The 21,075-nt window shown below is 38.6% G+C and overlaps 2 protein-coding genes across 7 annotated transcripts in view; one reads left to right on the top strand and one right to left on the bottom strand.

Moving 5' to 3' along the window:
* Window positions 1–295: 295 nt before the first annotated feature.
* lft1 (lefty1) lies at window positions 296–2,279 on the bottom strand (the record flags this gene model as incomplete). Its single annotated transcript, XM_079830437.1, has 4 exons — window positions 296–620; window positions 1,205–1,444; window positions 1,556–1,799; window positions 2,012–2,279. 4 exons carry the CDS (start codon window positions 2,277–2,279, stop codon window positions 296–298), a joined length of 1,077 nt encoding a protein of 358 aa, XP_079686563.1.
* Window positions 2,280–6,719: 4,440 nt separating this feature from the next.
* The window catches only part of cdc42bpab (CDC42 binding protein kinase alpha (DMPK-like) b), an 80,128-nt gene continuing 65,772 nt past the window's right edge, over window positions 6,720–21,075 (top strand). For all 6 annotated transcript variants that reach the window (XM_079831865.1, XM_079831861.1, XM_079831864.1 and 3 more), the window contains exon 1: window positions 6,720–7,580. In XM_079831865.1, coding sequence (XP_079687991.1) covers window positions 7,403–7,580 — 178 coding nt within the window. In that variant the 5' untranslated portion in view covers window positions 6,720–7,402. The remainder of the gene's footprint in view (window positions 7,581–21,075) is intronic.

Raw genomic sequence — 21,075 nt, 5'->3', positions numbered from 1 at the left:
AGGTTTCAATGAAAAATAGTTTAATTTATATTCAGTCAAAGTGACATATACAACAAACCCATTCTTTTTACTGCTCAAAATATAACATCTACAACTCAATCTTTTCAGTTCATATGTCATCATATACAAATGCAAAAATAAATGCATATCCATTTAGTAATATTTACAAATTTATACAAAGTGCTTAAGGTATGTCATGAAGGTTAAGTTGCCAATACCCTTTCTTAGCCTTAGCCTATAACAAGTAGGCCTACAGTGCGTCATGATGACTGGTGCTCGATGGCAAATGGCATATTCATACAACTAAAATATTATCCATTGCGCATCCACACTTTTCAACAATCATGTTTGGGAATTCAGCCACCTCAATTTCAGTATAATCTCCCTTTTTCACTAAATACATCATCGGTAGCGGCGCGCTCTCCACAACCGCGCACTTTCTCTCTCCGTATCCGTAGTTACGCTTGGGCTGCCGGCAGCCGCCGTTGCATCGGAACGCCTGATACCCGGACGGTTCGATGATCCAGTACTGGGTCCAAGTCAAGGCTCGGAAATTGATGAAATATTTTTCCCTGCAGCACATTTCACTGTCTTTGTTGATTTCACAGTCTCCACTAGACCTGCAACGTGAACAATAAAGGAATATTAACACATTGAGCGTTTTAAATGAAACACATCCGTTTTACAGCCCATCGTGTTACACATAAATCTCATGTAAACATATTTAATTACAGTAGGCTAAAAATAGGGAGATTCTTTTGACTATTTAACATTTAGAAAAATTCAGGAAGAATTTACATAGGCCTATAGCCTATATTTATATACAAAATCTAAAAAATATTTATAAAAAAAAGTAAATTTGCCACATTTACATTATGTGAACATAGCCTAATTTATTTGATTATATATATATATATATATATATATATATATATATATATATATATATATATATATATATATATATATATATATATATATATATATATATAGGCCTATATATATATATAGGCCTATATATATATATATATTCTCAAATAATAATATAGCCTATTATATAGGCCTATTTACATTTATTAACAATAACAGAGAATGTAAGCAGATTAGAATTACAAAACTATAATTTATTTCAGACTTTTTTACAAGGTAGTTAGGACTCCTCCAGAAAAAAAAATGGAATATTAAGAAAGGAAGCAATGCTTACCCAAACTCCTCGAGGTTGAGGGTGTAAAGAACAAGCTCCGGTTTTCCCAGAGTGTTGTCGTTTGGATCTTGAGTTGTGAAGTGGACACACTTGGCCATCTCTGCCGCGTAACTGCCGGGTCTCTCGCCCTCGATCCACACCTCAAGGTGCATGGGCATCTCCATTCGGCTCTTCGACCAATAGTGTACAGCCTGGGTGACATCAAAGCTCTTCCAGCCGGTTTCGTGAATGGGAATCAATCTGAGGAAGTAATAGTTGTGACAATTAGTATGCATGTTCCTTAACGCCGATCAGCAGTGAATTAGCATAATGGAGAAAGACTAATGACTGTCTGTGGCCGTCTCTGCTTACCTGGAATCCACTAGTGAAGTTCGGTTTGACCCATCTTCCAGAGGTTCCACCCAGTAGATGCTCACCCTGGCGTTGTTGACGGGCCTGTGGCCCTTTCTCTCTGGGATGGAGCGCTTGTGTGGGGCTTTCTTGAACAGTTTCAGTTCTGCCATTGTCACTTCACTGTTATCAGGGATCCTCGATGTCATCTCAAAAACCACACGTTGACGTGTCGTGTCAGAATATACAAATTCACCAGAGATGTCTGGAATAGACGAGAGCAATTTATTTATTTATTTTTTAAAACGACACATTTGCATTTAGCTTATTTAAAGTTTAATTTTGAAAACAGCAGGCCATTAGCCTACATATTTATTTGCATGGCACACATTACGCACTAATATTTTAGTAGCCTATCAGTAACCTCTAAATTTTGCATTATAAATAGTGCATTTTAATGAAGCAAATTAGTCTTACCTGCATTGCCAGGAATTCCCCTCAGGATGCCGGCTAAACTGGGAAGCGAGCGGCGTTTCCTTGCGTGGTGCAGTTTCAGCATTGAAATATATTTGTTCTTAATGTGCGCTGGAATCACAAGGTTCTCCAGATCCCTCTTGTGAATTCTCGGAACTTCATTAAGTCCCAGTTTCTTCAGCAGAGCCTCTTTCATGTCTTCGTGGGTGAAACCCTTCACCATCGCCAAAAGTGCTGCGCAAAGGAGGCACGCGGCACGGATTGAGGACATCTTCAATGTAAAGGTGCAGGAGAGGTTCTGAGTCTGTGCTGCGGTTCTCGGGCTGAAATGAATCGGCTTTGACAGCGGCCCGTCCTTATATGCACCCGTAAGACCCCCAGTTGTTCGCACTTTGTCAAAGGGGTGGTGACTGACATCAGAGGGAAAGTGAATGTGATACATGAAAGCCACGATTCATCGGAGAAATTAACGCAAAATGCACAACTTTTTAATGTTCTAATTTGTTACACTGTTTGTTTAAGTTTAAGTAATGTTATAATATTTTCTTCTATTATTTTGATATTTTTTTAATTATTATTTTATGTTCATATATTCCTAGCTTTGACAATATTGTATTATTTACATTCATCCCAATAGAGCAATTTTGAATTAGATAGATAGATATAGCCTACAGACAAATATAATTATAGATATATAAATATATAGATAGATAGATAGATAGATAGATATATAGAAAAATATTAGATAGATAGATAGATAGATAGATAGATAGATAGATAGATAGATAGATAGATAGATAGATAGATAGATAGATAGATAGATAGATAGATAGATAGATAGACTGACAAATATATGATAGATAGATAGATAGACAAACAGATGATAGATAGACAAATAGATATATAAATATATAGATAGATAGATAGATAGATACATAGATAGATAGATAGATAGATAGATATAGATAGATAGAAGATAGATAGATAGATAGATAAATAGATAGATAGACAAATATATGATAGACAGATAGCTAGATAGAAAGATATACACACACATATATGATAGATAGATAGACAGACAAATAGATGATAGATAGATAGATAGATAGATAGATAGATAGATAGATAGATAGATAGATAGATAGATAGATAGACAGACAGACAAATAGATAGATAGATAGATAGATAGATAGATAGATAGATAGATAGATAGATAGATAGATAGATAGATAGATAGATAGAAGAACAAATAGATGATAGATAGATAGATAGATAGATAGATAGACAGACAAATATATGATAGATAGATAGACAAATAGATAGATAGACAGATAGATAAATAGATAGACAGACAAATATATGATGATAGATAGATAAATAGATAGATAGATATACAGACAAATAGATGATAGATAGATCGACAGACAGACAAATATATGATAGATAGATAGACAAATAGATGATGGATAGATAAATAGATAGATAGATATACAGACAAATAGATGATAGATAGATGGATAGATAGATTTTTAATATTATGCATTTTGACAAAACAAGTCACAAGTTCTCTTATTTTTTGCAATATAAGCAATCGTTAACATAATTATGTATGAATTTAGACCTGCTGCACTTGCATTTTATGTTATCTCCATTGCTGACATACAATGTTCTTGTTGTGTGGATTTACAGATGACCTTCCAGACATGGTGAACCTAGAACGCACCCTCCTTTCCAGTTTGCATGTGCACGTTGATGTAGCACCCTTGTTCCTCATGTGTACATTCCCCTGGACATTGTAAAACATTCCTAGTCTGGCAAGAGTCTGTCAGTAGAGTTTTCAGTCCCTCAGTCTAAGCACCATTCTGATCACCCTTGCTGTGGGCCCATCATCATTGGGTGGGCTGAGGGATTAGATGTTTATTCGAGGACCACCATCCTTCTGCTTGATGCACAGATTAAAATTATTAGGCAAACAGACTGTTTAATCCAGGGCTGCAGTATAGGATGTGGATTGGGAGGCTCTTCACAGGTTGGTGATTATCTGATTCCATTGCCAGATTTGCCATTCCTTGTTTGGTCACACTAACATTAGAAGAGGGGCTAGTGGCACTGAGGGCCCAGTGTCTAAGTATGTGTATTGGCCCCTCTATTTGCTCTAAGATGTCAGACAGACTAAAGGAGCTCACAGGAAGAACAGATGACAAATGACTGGCTGGAGATGGAGGCAAATTAATGCAATACAAATGCAGAATCAGACAAAAGAGCTCACTGTTTGAGCCCAGAGAGTATTACCATATCTGCTGCAAGAAATGATTACGTAGTCATCTGTTAATATTTGGCCTATTCACAAACATAAAAATAACTAGATATATGTATTCTTCAAATAGTTCGTTTGAACATCTGGTGATACGTCTGGAATATGAAATGTGAATACATATGGCTACAAAAAAGGTAATTTTAGTTAGATGTGAAATCAATCGCCAACAATCCTTCAGTCTAGGGGCCTGCTTGACTCATTTTGTACAATACACATGGTGCATGAGTAAACTGAAGTGCAGGATCCTTGTGTGATTTCTGTCAGTCTTCTGTCCTTCCCTTGTCGATTATTTCGAGGCCCTTTTGTCAACATAAGTACCATCTAATTCTCACGGGTAGTGTATCCTTAATCAAAGGACGGAGGTACACGCCAATCAACAAAACATGCGCTAATGAACACCTCTCCACTACATACGAAAGACAGCGCTATTCAAACTCATCCCGCCTCGGTTTGATAAAACAACAAACATTCTATAGCGACGCCATAAAGGTAACGACCATAAATATTGCTGCGTCGAAAATTCAGTGTTATTTCTGTCAGCGATTAAGAACCATTGATACACAGGCCTACATTAGGTTCCATAAGAATATCTAAACATTAAACCTCGTATATATAACATATATAGCCTATATAAACGTGCTTGAAGATGTTTATTGTTGACAAATTATCATGTTCAAAAGAAATTCATAATTGAATGTTAACTTCCTGTTCAAATTCCACATCCTGTCGCAGTTTGGTTCTAACATCAAATGTTTTGACATGAAAGGCACTATTAGCACCTTATTAGGCTTGGTGTGGAATTTGTCAGATTCAGACTTATTGAAGAATGTTTATGAAATACGCCACCTTGATACGACACGATGTCACGTTCTCAAACGTCAAACGCTTACACGCGAACAGCTGTTCTCTGACATTTTCGTTTGATGTGACAATTTTTTTTTTGTGCTACTCCATCGAACTAAACAGCTTGTTTGTTTAAGACACATAATAACCTATAGTATTTGGAAATACTAGCCTATATATTTGCTCATTTTTTTCATATTTGTCTACACATAGCCCCACAGTTTTAGCCAGATTTGAAAAAAAGAGAGCTAAATTAAAGGTAACATTTACAAGCTGCTACTTTAGAAACGTAAAATAAACACACGGACAAATAAATGTCAGAGACGCTCTTGATCAAATTTCTCATTCCAGTTGCAATACAAAATATTGGACACAAGAGGGCGAACGTGCTCATTTTTCATAAGAATACCAAAGTTTCTGCACAAAAGATCTTGATTCCCAAATGATGACCAAAAACTTGATTCTTTGGGTTACATGCCCATCATTATTCAATTAAATGATACACTAGTTACCATGCATACATTGCTTTGCTAAATTTTGCATGTATTTGTTTTACGTTGAGTAGTGTGTTTTTTATTTCATTTTTTTGCGTGATTGCAAGATATAATTTGTGCATAAGAAAAATTCTCAAGGGGGCGCATAATCCCTCCATGCATGGGCAAACTTGGGGTGCGTCGTTCAGTGAGTCAGGGCACTAATCAGGGTATCAGTCAATGGGCTTACTCCCTGATCAGTGCCCTGACTAGGCCTACTGAACTAGGGAGCTTATTGACTCATATCCTTGGTCCTGGAGGGCCACTGCAATGTCCTGCAGAGTTTAGCTCCAACCATAATCAAACACACCTGAACCAGCTAATCAATGTCTTCAGGATTACTAGAAGGCTACAGGCAGGTTAGTTTTTATCATGGTTGGAGCTAAACTCTGCAGGACAGTGGCCCTCCAGGACTGATTTTGCCCATCCATGCTATAGGTTAATTAAGGCCCCCCAAAGGAACTCAAACCAATGTATGTAAAAGTATGTATTCTTATACAATACAAAGTTAGTAAAAGTGCGATAAATAGACGCCCAGGAACAGAAATCGCGTTCGCCTGCAGAGGTAACCATAGCAACAGTACGTTTTTTCAAGCTCTCTCCGTCACCTTCAGACGCAAGTCAACAAAAAAGTCCCGCCTTCATTAGCCTAGTTTATTTATTTACCACAAGGAAATAACAAAACTCGGATGTTTTGTAATTGTTAAAAAAATTAGCGCACTGCGCTAAAAGGTAGGCTAATTTAGGTTAAGCGAAACGAACCTCAACGGCAAATTACTGACAGAAATCCCTTGGAAAGGTCGACCCCCTGAAGGTCAGTGAATAATTGGCGGATAATTCGCACACTGCCCTAGTATACACTACTCTACCATTTCCCTCCAGCATATCCCTCCATTCCCCGCAGCAGATGCCGTGACGGTCGCCATGATGATGTCGGGTTTTGCCTGCAGCAGCAGCAGCGAGCTGTGAGTGTGTGTGTGTGTGTGTGTGTGAGAGAGAGAGAGAGAGAGACACACACACGGCGACCGGGAGCAGAGCAGGGGAAGGCAGGCAGCAGAGCAGAGTCCTCCAGCGACATGAACGAGGACGCATATTTTCAGCCCCTCGCCGCAAAGCTTCCCTCGACAAGTGCATATCGCGTAACAGTTTTCGAACCCAAGGCTTGCTCTCTCCGCCAGCGTTTTGTATATACGAAGAGAGGAATTTAAAGGAAAAAAAACAGCTTGCTAAGGCTTTCGCAGTCCTGCCAGAGGAGGGGCATATGGGGCTTTGTAGCAATGCAGATCCCGTGCTGCTGATGCGCTTTTGTTACTGCAATATGGATAACCACAGATATCACCATATCTCAGGGGATTGCTTTAAACTTCTTTGGTGACTTCTTTTGTGAGAAGTGTCCTTCAAAGGAGAAGCTGAAATCGGGAATACATAAGCTTAGGTTATATACGTCAAATCCACCGGCCAGGGCAGGGTCGATGGCTGTAAGTTCTCCGCATCTAAGGACTGCAAATTCATGATGTTGTGGATTGATATGGACGCATCGGTGCGAGAGGGACCATGATTGACCCCCTTAAGCTTGACTATATTTTTTGAGCCTTTAAGTTTTTCCGGAGCGATCACTCAAGTGTGCCACTGGCCGGTCCCATTTGCTACCGTGGGAGCAAATACTGACCATACTGTGAGACATCAGCACCATTTGAAACCATGTCTGGAGAGGTGCGTTTGAAGAAGCTGGAGAAACTGATTCTAGATGGCCCGTCTCAGTCCAGCGGCCAGTGCTTTAGCGTGGAGACCTTGTTGGATGTTCTTGTCTGCCTTTATGATGAGTGCAATAATTCTCCCCTCAGAAGAGAGAAAAACGTCCTGGAGTTCCTAGACTGGGGTAAGACACATTTCATGCATTGCACGCCTTGTCTTTCACGCACGTCAGTCGTATGGCGATTCAATGTGACACGCGAGAGGCAAACAAACTATTGTTTTATAGTGTGACGTTAGCCAGCTGCTTGACAGATAAAAAAGTTGCTGTACGAAAAACATATTGAGTTGTTTTCGAGGGGGGAACAGAAATGAAGATGACATCACCGCTTGACTGGTTTGTGCATGAATGTGGAATGTGAAGCTCACCTTAATGAGTCTCCCTGCTTAGGCTACTGCTGAAACAAGGTGGATACAGTGCAATGGGCTTTCATTTTGAGATGGGCCACAGATAAACAAACTAATTTATTAATGGCCTCTGTGCATGTTCACCAGCAGAATAGCATGTATATTCTTTCTCGATGGCGTAACACTTTATAATTTTCAGGTAGTAGCTAAAGGTGCACTCAGTAGTGGTTTGCTAAATTGCACAGTTTTTCAAATGATGAAGAATCCAGAACAATCAATCTCTAGAACAATCAATCTCTAGAACACACACACACACACACACACACACACACACACACACACACACACACACACACACACACACACACACACACACACACACACACACACACACACACACACACACACACACACACACAATTTTATATATATATATGATGTGTGTGTGTGTACATAGGAAAAACGTACATAGGCCTACACACACACACACACACACACACACACACACACACACACACACACACACACACACACACACACACACACACACACACACACACACACACACACACACACACACACACACACACACACACACACACACACACACACACACACACACACACACACACACACACATCATTGTATGTATGTAGGCCTATGTATGTTTGTGTATATATATGGCACTTTACAAACCACAAAAAACATAACCCTAGGACATAACCCTCATATATACACTACAAATACATACTACTAACATACTGATACTACAAACCCAATATAACTGTTTACTTTAAGTCTCTTTTCTTTTTATGACCATCATATACCATATTTCATCATCATTTTTTTAACTTTTATTGTGTTTTTTTATTTTTATGAACCTTTTTATGGTTGCTATTTTTTATTATTTTAATATGAAGCACTTTGACTTACTACAATGTATGAAATGTCCTATATAAATAAACTTGCCTTGCCTAATGTAACCCAAGTCAACAGTATAATTCACATTGATGGTATGGATCAGCATGCAGTTAGTAAACAAGCGTCATGCGCCCAGGCCCACACGTGTCAGTATCACGTCCAAAATCTATTGAAATGAATAAGATTCTACATGTAAACACTTTTAAGGCAAGTAGGCCAACTTTTATGGGGGCAGAGTTCATGCTGTATCTGTAAATGATCTAATTGCTAGTTTAAAATGGAGTAGAAGGAACAGCCTTCAATCTCTGGAAAAAACCTTGGCTTAACTAACTGTCATGTTATGTAACTTTCTGAGAAACGAATAGAATGCGACAAACAGCATGGGTTTAGATTCGTCGACCATCGTCTGAATGCAGTGCCAGTTCACAGCACAGTCCCTGCTTAGTTTTTTGTTTTGTTTACAATCCACTGGTCCTTTTATTTGAATGAAAATGCAAATCAAACTCGCCTGCAAGCAACTTGGTTAGGCCCGCGTAGAGGTGACAGTGCTGGTCTGTGTTGTCGCGCACAGGCCAGGACGTTTTTGAGATTGTGATTTGAGTTATTGTGCGTCATTGTGCATGTGTGCTTATGCGAAAAAAGTGTAAGTGCCCGTTTCCTGTGGGGAGTCTCAGTAGGGCAGCGTCAGGAAACTCCACTCAGCCACTGGACACATGATGTCATACGGGGAAACGGCTGTGCATTGTGTTTGTCCCCTTTGTGGACTTGACTATTTAAAGACAGACTGGATAGGTCACTCAGTCATGAGCTCATTAGCACACACTCACTCTTTCATTCACATTTCAATGTGACAGTCATTGGAACTGAGACCAAAGTCGCAGTTTGTTGTCACCAAGGCCAAAGTTAGCTTCACAAGGGACTTTGGTGACACACTAACACATTTTACGCTGTTCATATTTCAAAAAGGAGACTGGAAGTCCGGCGTAACTTTGTAACCGAGGGAATGAGGGGATAAATTTGGCTGTTGCTCTGGTTTTCCTCAGCGTCTGAGGGCAGTTCATAAACACAATTACTGAGGACGCATCCACCACTGATGGTTTAGGTAAGGGCAGTGATGAGTATTCCACATTCAGCGTTGATGGATTGTAATTGGAGCCTTGAGGCCGTCACAATGTACTACAACATAATGAGAATCACATGTATGTTGGGACAAGGCCGCTAAGCTACAATTATATGCGAAACCCCCTGGAATGTCCCGGTCCTCCAGAGAAATGTATGCACAACCGTACAAGACGCATAATGAATGATTCATTCGCATTTCCTTTTCTTCCCTTCCATTGCCAACCAAGTCTAGACCAGCAGTGACCTAGAGCCATATTGTATTGTTCTGATTATCTTTTTCATTGTGAAAGAGTGAATTCATGCAGACTCCCTGGGCTTTTCACTGAAATGGATCTAGGGCCACTTGGCAAAGATGCTTACATACTTCAGCTTTTCATTCGTTTTCCCTTTACTGGCCGTAGAAGATTGGAGGCAGCTTGGGGAATGGTTTAATGGGGTTTCCCACATGATGCATTCATTAACCATTGCAGTATGTCAGGTATTCCCTCTCTATGTCCCAAAACCCACCGTCAGTATCAAATTGGATCAATGTCCATATTGACCAGTGAAAATAATGTAGTGGCTTATTTCGCTTACTAAAAAGTACTTCTCATGGTTGATAGGACATGGTGCTGTGGTAATATTGTGGCATTAATTGAAATTCCTTGGTGTAAATACCATGGTATGTGAATATGGTAATAACTGTTATTTGACTCAATTGAAAAGTGAGGTCATTGGACATGTGACAATTATTTCACAGTCCATTGCGTATCCTGCTAAAATCCAAGGCATGCCAGAAATTGAGCTGCTCCACACTGAGGTGTAAGACCAATGCCAAACTCCCAAAATAACGCCTCAGCAATGCAGAGATCTGGATGCATTGTTCCTCCTTGTCACATGATGTTTCTCCTGCGGAGGGCTTGGCTCGGATCGCTCGGCTGTAATAGTATGGTTTAAAGCCAAAGAATTCACCTCTTCTCCCTCATCCGTCTCCATTCCCACTCTGGTCCCTCATTCCAGCACACCCTCCAGCACAGTCAAACAGGAACATCTTATTTAGTGCTAACATTATACACTTAGACACCCGCCCATGCCTGAAGCTGTAGTATGCACACACACATGTGGGAAGAGAGAATGTTTTTGTCATTGTATATGTATTGTAATGCATTCTAGACACATGTTTAGGGTTGTGTTTCGCTAATAGAGATCTGTTATTCGAGATGACACTCAGAAGTAGCCAGATGCTGCAGTGCATTGGTGCTCTGAGACCCTCCTTGTGCACTGTAGATGAAGAATTGCTGCACTCTGCTCAGACTAAGGCCAGATTTGCATGGAAGTGCTGACTCAGAGTTCTAGCTCTTTGCCGCTCTGATGTGCAGTGTGAAGAGGCTCGTGCGGCAGCTGTTTGATGGCTACGCTCTGTCGCCGTTCTCTCTGTTTATCTTCTCAATGCATCCAATTTCTTGATGGGTGAGCATCTAAATCAGTACGCCAGCTTCAGCAGAGGAAAATAAGACGCCCTCAGTTTCATTTGCATTTGAGATCTAAATCATTGGTGGCAGGTGGCCGTTGAGCATGTTGTAAACAAAAGCAAAATGCTACACAGTTTGCAGCTGTGTGTGTAATTTAATATAACACAATTCTGTTACCTTAAAGCGAAAAAAAAGAGAAAAGAATTTGTTACCTTTAACATTGCAAAACAACATTGACTTTCATTTTGAAGACTATATATGTATTTCCCTTCAATATCACACAGCCCATTATATAATTATATAGGGCTGTGTGATATTGAAGAAAAATGCGATATGCAATACCTTGTTAAATAATGCGATATTTGATATGCGATACGATATTGCTTTAAGTGTGTAAAATCCATTTAAATTATATTAAAAAAATTATTTAAAAACTGAGAATGATACCATTTATGTGTTTCACATTCTTTCTGGGAAAAGAAAGCATTGCTACAACTTCTGAAAGTGACCAGCAGTGTTTTAGCAAAAATTATTGTCACAATATAATTTTAACATTAATGTAAACAAAACAAAAAAGATTGAATGTCAATATTTTAAACTCTTTGCTTGGTAATATATAGATATATCAACCTAAAACTTAACATCAAGAACATCCAGGTTAACAAAGACACCTGAACGATTATTTTTGTTATTTTAATTTATCTTTGTTATTAAAAATAAGAACTAAAAACAGTAGTCTTCACATGAATTAAATATACAATGATACATAATAAAGCTACAAAGGTTATTCAGCCAAGAGCACTGAGTGATTTTTTTTTTCTTTTTCTTTTGTTGTTTGACAGACAGTGGCAGGTTTACTGTATTAGCAGGCTGTCACTTTAAGACCTTATTCACGGATCCTATTGACATGCATTCGGTTTCTTTCCCCAACTGATATTGTTCACTTAAAGCATAACTGACTGTGAATACTCAAGACAGCCATCTTGACATAACTGAGTGTGTATTTGACAGTTTGAGTGTGTAACAAGACACAAAACCGAACTGAAGCGATCACACGCTTTCAGATAGGCGGCTTGTGCGCACGTACTTTTGCGATATTTCGATATATTGTGCAGCCCTAATAAATATATATATATATATATATATATATATATATATATATATATATATATATATATATATATATATATATATATATATATATATATATATATATATATATATATATATATATATATATATATATATATATATATATATATATATTATAATATAATTAATATATAAAAAAATGTGTTGCACAGAAGAAAGTCATAAAGATTTGATTTCAACTGAAAATCAATTAAAAATATAAAATTGATGGATCTAATTTGGAACCCAATTCTATTAGCCTGACGTCGTCATTCTCCGATTCTAGTCAGAATATGAGTCTGATACTGCTCCATTGGGCTATGATTATGGGGGCGTGTTTCAACCGAACCAGGGAAGAAAATACCTCTGCACTCAATTGGATAGACCTACAGCCAATCAGAGCAATGGAGTAAGTGACATATGTTGATAAACGCATAGTTGTCAACAGAACTCAACTGCACGCACGCTGGGAGAAATAGAAGGAGAAAATGAGTGTAAACGATCTTTGCCGGTGTTGTAAAAAAGAATGTAAGGATACACGGAGTACTTACCAACACGATCATCATTTTTGAGAGAAATAGTAAAGGTGAATGTTCTCCGTTTAGTAAATAAAGTCAACCCAAGCACTCTTTGGTGAAGTGGATGATTACATTACTGTTGATCATCTGTCCATCATCGTATAAAGCCCGCCCTGACAATTTGATTGGTCCGAACAGCTCTGGTTCGAGCATAGTTGCTCAACAACGGATCAAGTCCAGACCAAACTTCCTGACCTCAAATGTTGTGGGTAGGGCTAACTTCGGCTGGCCTCCAGGCAACAATTCTATTACATTAAGGGGACAGTTCACCAAAAATGGAATTTGTCATAATTTACTCACCTTCAAGATTGCAAAACTACATTGGATCCCATTGACTTTTATTGAATGAAAAAACAAAACTAAAAACTCAAAATATATTTTGTGTTCCACAGAAGAAAGTCCTATAGGTGTGATAAATTTTTTTTTTGGTGAACTACCCCTTTAAATATAGGTTAATTTGAATAAAACCGATGAATATAATATATAACCCAATGGTCCTTCTTCATTCATGTATTTCTTTCTGGTTGAGTTGACACGGAATGACCCAGTTATTTCTTCAGCAGAACACAAAAAGTTTATTTTGTAGAACTGTTTTCGCTCATTCAATGAAAGTCAGTGTAACAACGCTGGATTTCATTGTATGGACAAAAATATATTGTTTTTGAAAAATCTTTCATTGTGTTCTGCAGAAGAAAGTATGTGAGGAAATGGCAACTTTAGTAGCAGTGCAGATCGACCAGTGTCCTCTGACATTGCTGACCGACCGTAATGCTGCATGCACACAGTTATCACTTGGCCTTACTCTGTGCTGCTTCCTGATTTATGTGCCTGAATACTTTGTGTGTGTGTATTTTTGGTCTGTGCCCTTGAGATTTGATGCATTGGAACAGAACAGTAGACCACCCTATCAGAATGCTACCACATGCACCTCTGAGCTGCAGTGTGACCTGAACCCAACATTCAGTAAAGACTAAAAATATGACTTCCAAAACCATTCCGACTCTGAATTCCAACTGGATGAGTGACATTCGAAGCCAATGTAAAATGACTATGAACACTACCAGTAGGAGCGTCTTGCCTGTGTTATTACTTTCAAATGAAGAGCGAACAGAGCATACATCTCTTTTTCAGTTTTCAGTGTAGACACTGAATAGCGAAATTATATGCGGGTTCAGCGGTTTGGTTTGGTTTCTCTTTCATTGGACGTGCTTGTGTTTTGCATCATAGTTTCCAGTTCTCGAGGGTCACGGAAAGCTCTCACTGGCCATGCAGCACTATGAAGCAGCCTCGAGTGACACAAAATGAGGAAATCCTGTGGTTGCAGTGATTTTTGTCTGTTGGTTATCTTGGCTGACCCTGTAAACACTAGGCGTCCTTAGCCGTTTTACGTGCTGCTGTACTTATTAGCCTCGCACATAACATGCATGTCAGGCCACGTTTTAGTGGAATCTACCTCATGAGATTTCCAAATTACACAAATACCCTCACACTTCAGTAACTATCACGCATGATTTGCGCTTGATGTAGATTTTACGAGCTTTCCAAATTGTAAATGCCCAGTATTTTGAGATAATTACTCTTGCATGCAAAAAATGCTGCACCCCTGAGATGAATAGTTAGGCTGAATTGCTGTAATAGCTGCCTAGCTGTAAAAAGTGTACACGGTTTCGTTAGGTTTGTAAAATGGAAAATGCAGACAATTAAACAGACATTTTAATAGATTGAAATCAGACCCAGACAGGTGATAAGCATCATGGAAGGTTATCTGATACAATCCAAAATTGCATTGCGACAAGTGAAAAATATTGATAAAAATGTTCAATGTAATTAAAAAGTGATTTATTTCCCCCAATATTTATTTATGTACAGCTGCACGATTTGGGGGGTTTGTTTACACAAAAAATATGTGTGTGTACTGTGTATAATTATTATATATTTTTGAATATACACATACATGTATATATTTAAGAAATATTTGCGTATACACTGTATATGCATATGTATAAGTATATGTATATATAATATCATATAAATATATATAAATATTTTAAATCTTAAATGTAAACATCCATGTGTTTGCATTGATATATACATAATAATTGTGTAAACACAAACTTTTATTTTGGATGTGATTAATCTTTTGACAGCACTGCATTGGACCCCACTGACTTTCATTGTATGGACATTTTTCAAAATATATATATAGTTTTTGTTCCACAGAAGAAAGTAAGTCATACAGGTTTGATTTCATATACATACTGTACATGCATATGTGTGTGTGTGTGTGTGTTTGCGTGTGTGTGTGAGAGAGAGAGAGAGAGGGAGAGCGAGAGAACTATCCCCAGTTTAAATACATGGTAATTTGTATAAAATGGAATGGATTGATTTAAATATGGTGCCTAGTTACTTTAAAGGGATGTTTCACCCCAAAATATATTGTTATACTTATTAGAACGTCATGAGTTAGCTTAGCAACATGCTAATATTATTGTAATCTATTGTAAATCATAATTTTTGAGGTTTCATGGCAGTTAGGATGCTGTTTCAAAAGGGAGCTGTCTATGTAGACAGCAAGGCAGCTCAATTGGAACAGAATTCTTCTCCATCATCCAGGGTTTTTAGTGGAAGTGGAAGCAGTCAGTCAAGTTTTCATTATTTAGTAAACTGATTTCCACTTTATAAATAATGAATATATTCAAACACAGGGGTGTAACAATATATCGTGTCACAATATATCGCAATACAAAAATGCAACAATATGTATCGTGGTGTATAGTTCAACCAAGATGAAAATTTCTGTGTGAGCTTTAGTGTCAGTACTACATTAAACTATATATAATGTATAATAATGCAATGGGGGGAATATTTGTGGGTCCTGATGCCAAATGTCTTATGTCTAAAATAATTATGTATTTTCAGCTTCAGAATCATGAATATTTTTATTCTGGTGTCACCACTGTCCTGTGCATTGTGTTACTAGCACAATGTCCAAGCCTTACTTAAATCCACCCCTAATGTAAAATGATTAAAAATCCATTTTAATCAACAGTCATTTTTTTGTTAATCTTTTACCATATGCCTTCGAGTATCGCAATAATAACGTATCGTGAGTTCAGTATCGTGATATGTATCGAATCGTGACGTGAGGGTATTGTTACACCCCTAACGGATAATGTAACCATTTTAAAGAATTTCTTTTTGTTTTTTGTTGTAGCTTTTGGAGCAAGGGCGCCACCATCAATACCACAGCATGTGACGTCAGCGGGGGTTGTTTAATCCGTTGGCCAGTGAAATAATATAAGCATTTATTTACTTTTTTTAACACACGCTTGTTTTGAAATGTAGGAAGATGAACTTGAAAGGACTGTTGAGCCCATAATAAGCCAAATTGCTTATTGGAAACACTGCGTCCTGTTAAAAGCAGGTAAGCCAATTGTATTCACAGGTGAACATAAAATATTACACACCACTGAACGAGCCTGTGTAATGCAAATATGTCTGAAAGGTATGAACGATATTGTATGAAGTGTTATTTATTAACATCACGTTGCACCGCGCGTTATGAAAACAATGTTTGGGATACCACGATTAAAATTTGTGATGTAGACAGTAGGGCTGAACGATATGGACAAAATTTCATATCTCGATATCAATACAATACGATATGACTACGTGTTCGGTGAAAACCAGAATCTGAATTAAAATGTGTTTGATTTAAGCCTACATTTCAAGAATTTGTGTCAGAAAATGTATTGTTTTTAAGCCTTTCGCACGTACGATCACACAGGTGTAATCAGTCTAGGCTGGTCCCTGGAGCGTATGATCAAGTGCATCACATGATCAACTGCTAAATTCAAATGTTGAATTTAGCCAGAGACAGGCCCGCTCAGAGCTGTCAAAAATCACAACTTTTCAGTGTTTTCAACCACATACTGTTTATTTTAAGTTTCAAACATATAAATTCACATAAGTACTAAAAAAACAATACATTTAGAGTTTGTAAAATACACACTGATGTCTATGGAAGAGGTAATAATAATCCTTTCCATTATAATTCGACACATTTTATTCATATCAGATACACATTGTGTAAGTAACTTCAATGTTTACTCTATTCTATTCCCAGTTCACCAGCCACTTACTTTTAAGTATTCGGGGAAGTGGATGAATTCACGTGTTGTAAACATAGAGGTTGTAAATCCAACAGATCCGATTCTCTGAACTGCGTCTGAGGCACAAACTAACAGGGCGGCGCCCATCGCGCATACAGCTCAACTAACGCCATCGTTATAAAGGTGTTTAAACAACAATATACTTCCACTTGCATGTATTTGACAATCGGAATATCAGATATTTCATGCCATAGCTAACACATTTGTGAATATTTTGAATAAAAAAGGAAAAAATTACATAAAAGCAGATCATCATTCATTCAGCGCTGTTGCGGCTGCGGTGTGTCACGTGACAAGCAATGACGCGTCACCATGGAAACGCGGCCCCCCCTCTCACAATATAGTTCCCACGTCCCTGGTAGTGTGCGCGCGCCGGCTTTAGTGGTGCATTCAAGGGCACTCGTAAAACTGATGTTTGTTGTGACTGCCAGAGTTGTATGCAGGGCGAGCGCGGAGAGGGGAAATCTATATCGTCTATATCGTTGCTTTTTTCGATAGTAATATCTTGAAAGTTCATATCTAGATATAGATACGATAACGATATATCGTTCAGCCCTAGTAGACAGTTTGATGTTAGATATTCATCCAAATTATAACAGGGCGCTGTGTTTCCTCTCGTCTTTAAGAGAAAGCATCGCCATCTCCAACACGTCCACCTTCCAGCATGGTATGCTAAATGTACGCACCATGGTGATGCAGGAGTGACCACGCAATACATGTTCTATATCAGCCTCCTGACAGCAGATGGACTCGTGGCCATCGGCGTACACCATCCACACTTATGCCTGGTAGTGTTTCCAACCCGCTCTTCACCCCAAACCAGCGGGTTCTCCCAAACCAGCACAACTTCTTCCGCACATAACGGTAGTACTGCTCAGTCCCCTTGCCGTATTGGGTCAAATTCATAAACAATTTGACTTCTAATGGGCTCAACAGTCCTTTCAAGTTCATCTTCCTCCATTTTCAAAACAAGTGTGTGTTAAAAAAAGTAAAGAAATTACTTCACTGGCCAATGGAGCAAACAACCCCCATTACGTCACTCGCTGTGGTGGTATTGCAAGATGGCGACGCCCTTGCTCCAAAAGCTATAACAAAACATCCTTTTTTCTTTAAAATGGTTATATTAATGTAAACTTGACTGACTGCTTTATTTCCACTTTAAGGCCCACAGGCATGGTAAATGTCTGAGATAAGTTCAATCTGGTAACAGAATCTAATGGTGTTTCTTCTACTCTTTTAAATCAAAGGGTTTTTGTGGGTGTGTTCGGCACTCAGGCAGTAGATTAGATTAAAGGCACTGTTGATGGCTGTCACATGTCAAATATGTCAAGGTCATAGATGAGTCCTCTCATTATGAGTGCTGTCAGCATGTATCTGACCTGCTGCAGGGGGTTAGGAAGAAGGGTATGGGTGCGAGGAGATGCTCCATAGATTGGGGGATGGGTTTTAAAAAAAAAGAGATGGGGGTTTTCACATACAAGACTCCATATATAATTCATGTTGTTGTAGGAAGCAGGTATCCGTTTGAATTTAATTTCAGAAAAGCTTTTGGCTTGGTTGTTAAATAATTCTGTTCCGTGATTCACAAAGAATCCAAACAAAGTGCGTTCTCGGAAGGCTTTGCGGTTGAGACAGTATTTTGCATGTCGGCTGTTCAGCAGAGCTGAAAGAACATGGTTTGTCTCCCCCCCACCTATCTGTCATCAGTCGATGTGTTTTGCAACATCTTTCTTTGAGAGATCTCTACTTTTTGAACTCTTGTGTGCATTTCTTTGAGTCTTGTCGGAACATGTTTCGCCAAACGCATATTTTCAGGATACTTACGGTTTCAAGTACTAGCACTGACACCTTTCCTCTCTAAGTTATAATTAGTAGTTGTTTCCAACCTAAGGGATTGGCTGTGGCCCAGAAAGTGTCTGCACTGGAGGACTGCAGAGAAGTGTGTGTGTGTGTGTGTGTAGCCCTTTTGTCCCTTTCATTTATTCTTGCTGCTGAAAAATGGGGGTTTGTGACAGCTTTAGACCATGACTGTATAAAGTGTTCAAACCACATGATTTGGACTTGAGTCAGGGTTAAAATATTTAACTTTCAATATGCATTTAGGTTGAATTACCTAGTTCTGGCATGAAACTAGATGGTCTTTAACTAATTTGGTAGCGATCATGTAATTATTTATCAACATAGAACAGCTGATTGGTTGCTGTTGCATCAGTGGCCAATGAGCTGTGGCTCAACATTCAAACAAATACCAGTAGTGTGGCTGTTAGCAGTCTGCAACACACTTTCAGAAACTCTCCACCTTCCCCAGCTCCACCTGTATAGATCTGCTACAGGGGTTAATTCATGTAATTCATGATCTATTCCACCAAGACCATATGCATTAAAACTGCCATATCCATTACCATGCCAATCTTTCCAAGAGTTGTCATGACAGAACTGAACTTATGTTTATGACATGTTGATCACACCAAGAACAATTACTATAAAGAGAACCATAACAATAACTATTTTAGCGTCCACTAATGATAACACTGTTTATTCTAAGCAGGTTTGTCGTTTGTTGCTTTAAATGCTTGAGCTCTTTAAAGTGGAATGGATTCTGTTTTCCTGTCAGCTGGAAAAAAATGCTCTAAAAGAAAATTCCAATAATCTAATTTCTCAGTGCCGTTATTATTATAGTTGTGGTGTGGACTCTGCTATTCTTTTATATATTTGGAACGATTTTACAAACTATATCTTTATCATGATCGTTATAGTTATCGTCCTTGGTGTGAACGGGCCTTTAGCCAGACTTTTACTAAATGGCAAATGTAATAGCCAGTGATGCTGATATGGCAATACACTTAATTGCTACTACTAAATGGCAAAACACTATCATAAACTTCAGCTTATTCTGTCCTTGAGCTACCCACAAACACAATCTGATTGACATGTAAAGAAACCAGCAGCCGCCCACAGGTTGTTTATTTTTTCATTTTACCAGACATTAATTATACAGCTATAGACTGGTTTGGAAAAACAATAATACTTTCTGTGAACGGTTGTACAGAAAATACTTGGGAAATGGTGGAAAATCTTTTTATCTTGTCATTAAGGCCCCGCCCACACGGAGACACGTTTAGCTATGTAGAAATGTTGTATCGTATCATTGTTTTGTTTTAGGAGCCTGAAACCGGTATTTTTTGAAACCGGGTCCCAGAGTGGATAAATCTGAAACCGACACCCTTGCATTTTCGTGTGTACAGCCAATCCGTATATTTTGTGAAACGGTGATGTCATCACAACACGTCCTGCACGGTAAAAAGGACACAGCTAGAGCCACTGGGCATGCGCACATCAATATTGCATCATTTAATTACAACACAATCTGGTAAGTAGCAAATGTATTTATTGTTATTTTATGAGATGACGTGATGACTAACAGACAGCAGATAAATGGCTATCCACCTGTCACTCAAAGTGACCACGCCCTTAAAGCTACACTATGTAACTTTTCCGTCCACTAGAGGTCGCCTGTTCAAAACAAAGGCGTAGTTTGATGACGGCACGTTTGAGCGCAGAATCTCGGGACATGTGGTTTTCACCTCACAGCCGGTGGAAAACAGTCAGGATAGGACTCGGGCAGAAATCATGTTCATGGATGCGATTATTAGCATTACTGTAGTCTGAAGTAGAGCAGGAGCGAGTGTTGTGGAGCTGAGCAAGGCCGCAGGAGCGATTGAAGAGCGGGACTGTTATTATGGCATAGTCGCTGGCGGGACTTTTATTATGACACGGTTGCCGGCGGCACTTCCTCTTCTCCAGTCATGAGTCTGAGGTAACCCAACTCTGTTTATCGTATTAGATATATCTGAGTGTGTTGAAAAGGAAGTTATGACGTTCGCTCGGCGGCTGCTATG

This window comes from Gobio gobio (assembly GCF_949357685.1).
Source record: "Gobio gobio genome assembly, chromosome: 12".
NCBI lineage: Eukaryota > Metazoa > Chordata > Actinopteri > Cypriniformes > Gobionidae > Gobio > Gobio gobio.
The sequence above is the reverse complement of the archived record's forward strand: the minus strand, read 5'-3'. Positions and strand labels throughout refer to the sequence as shown.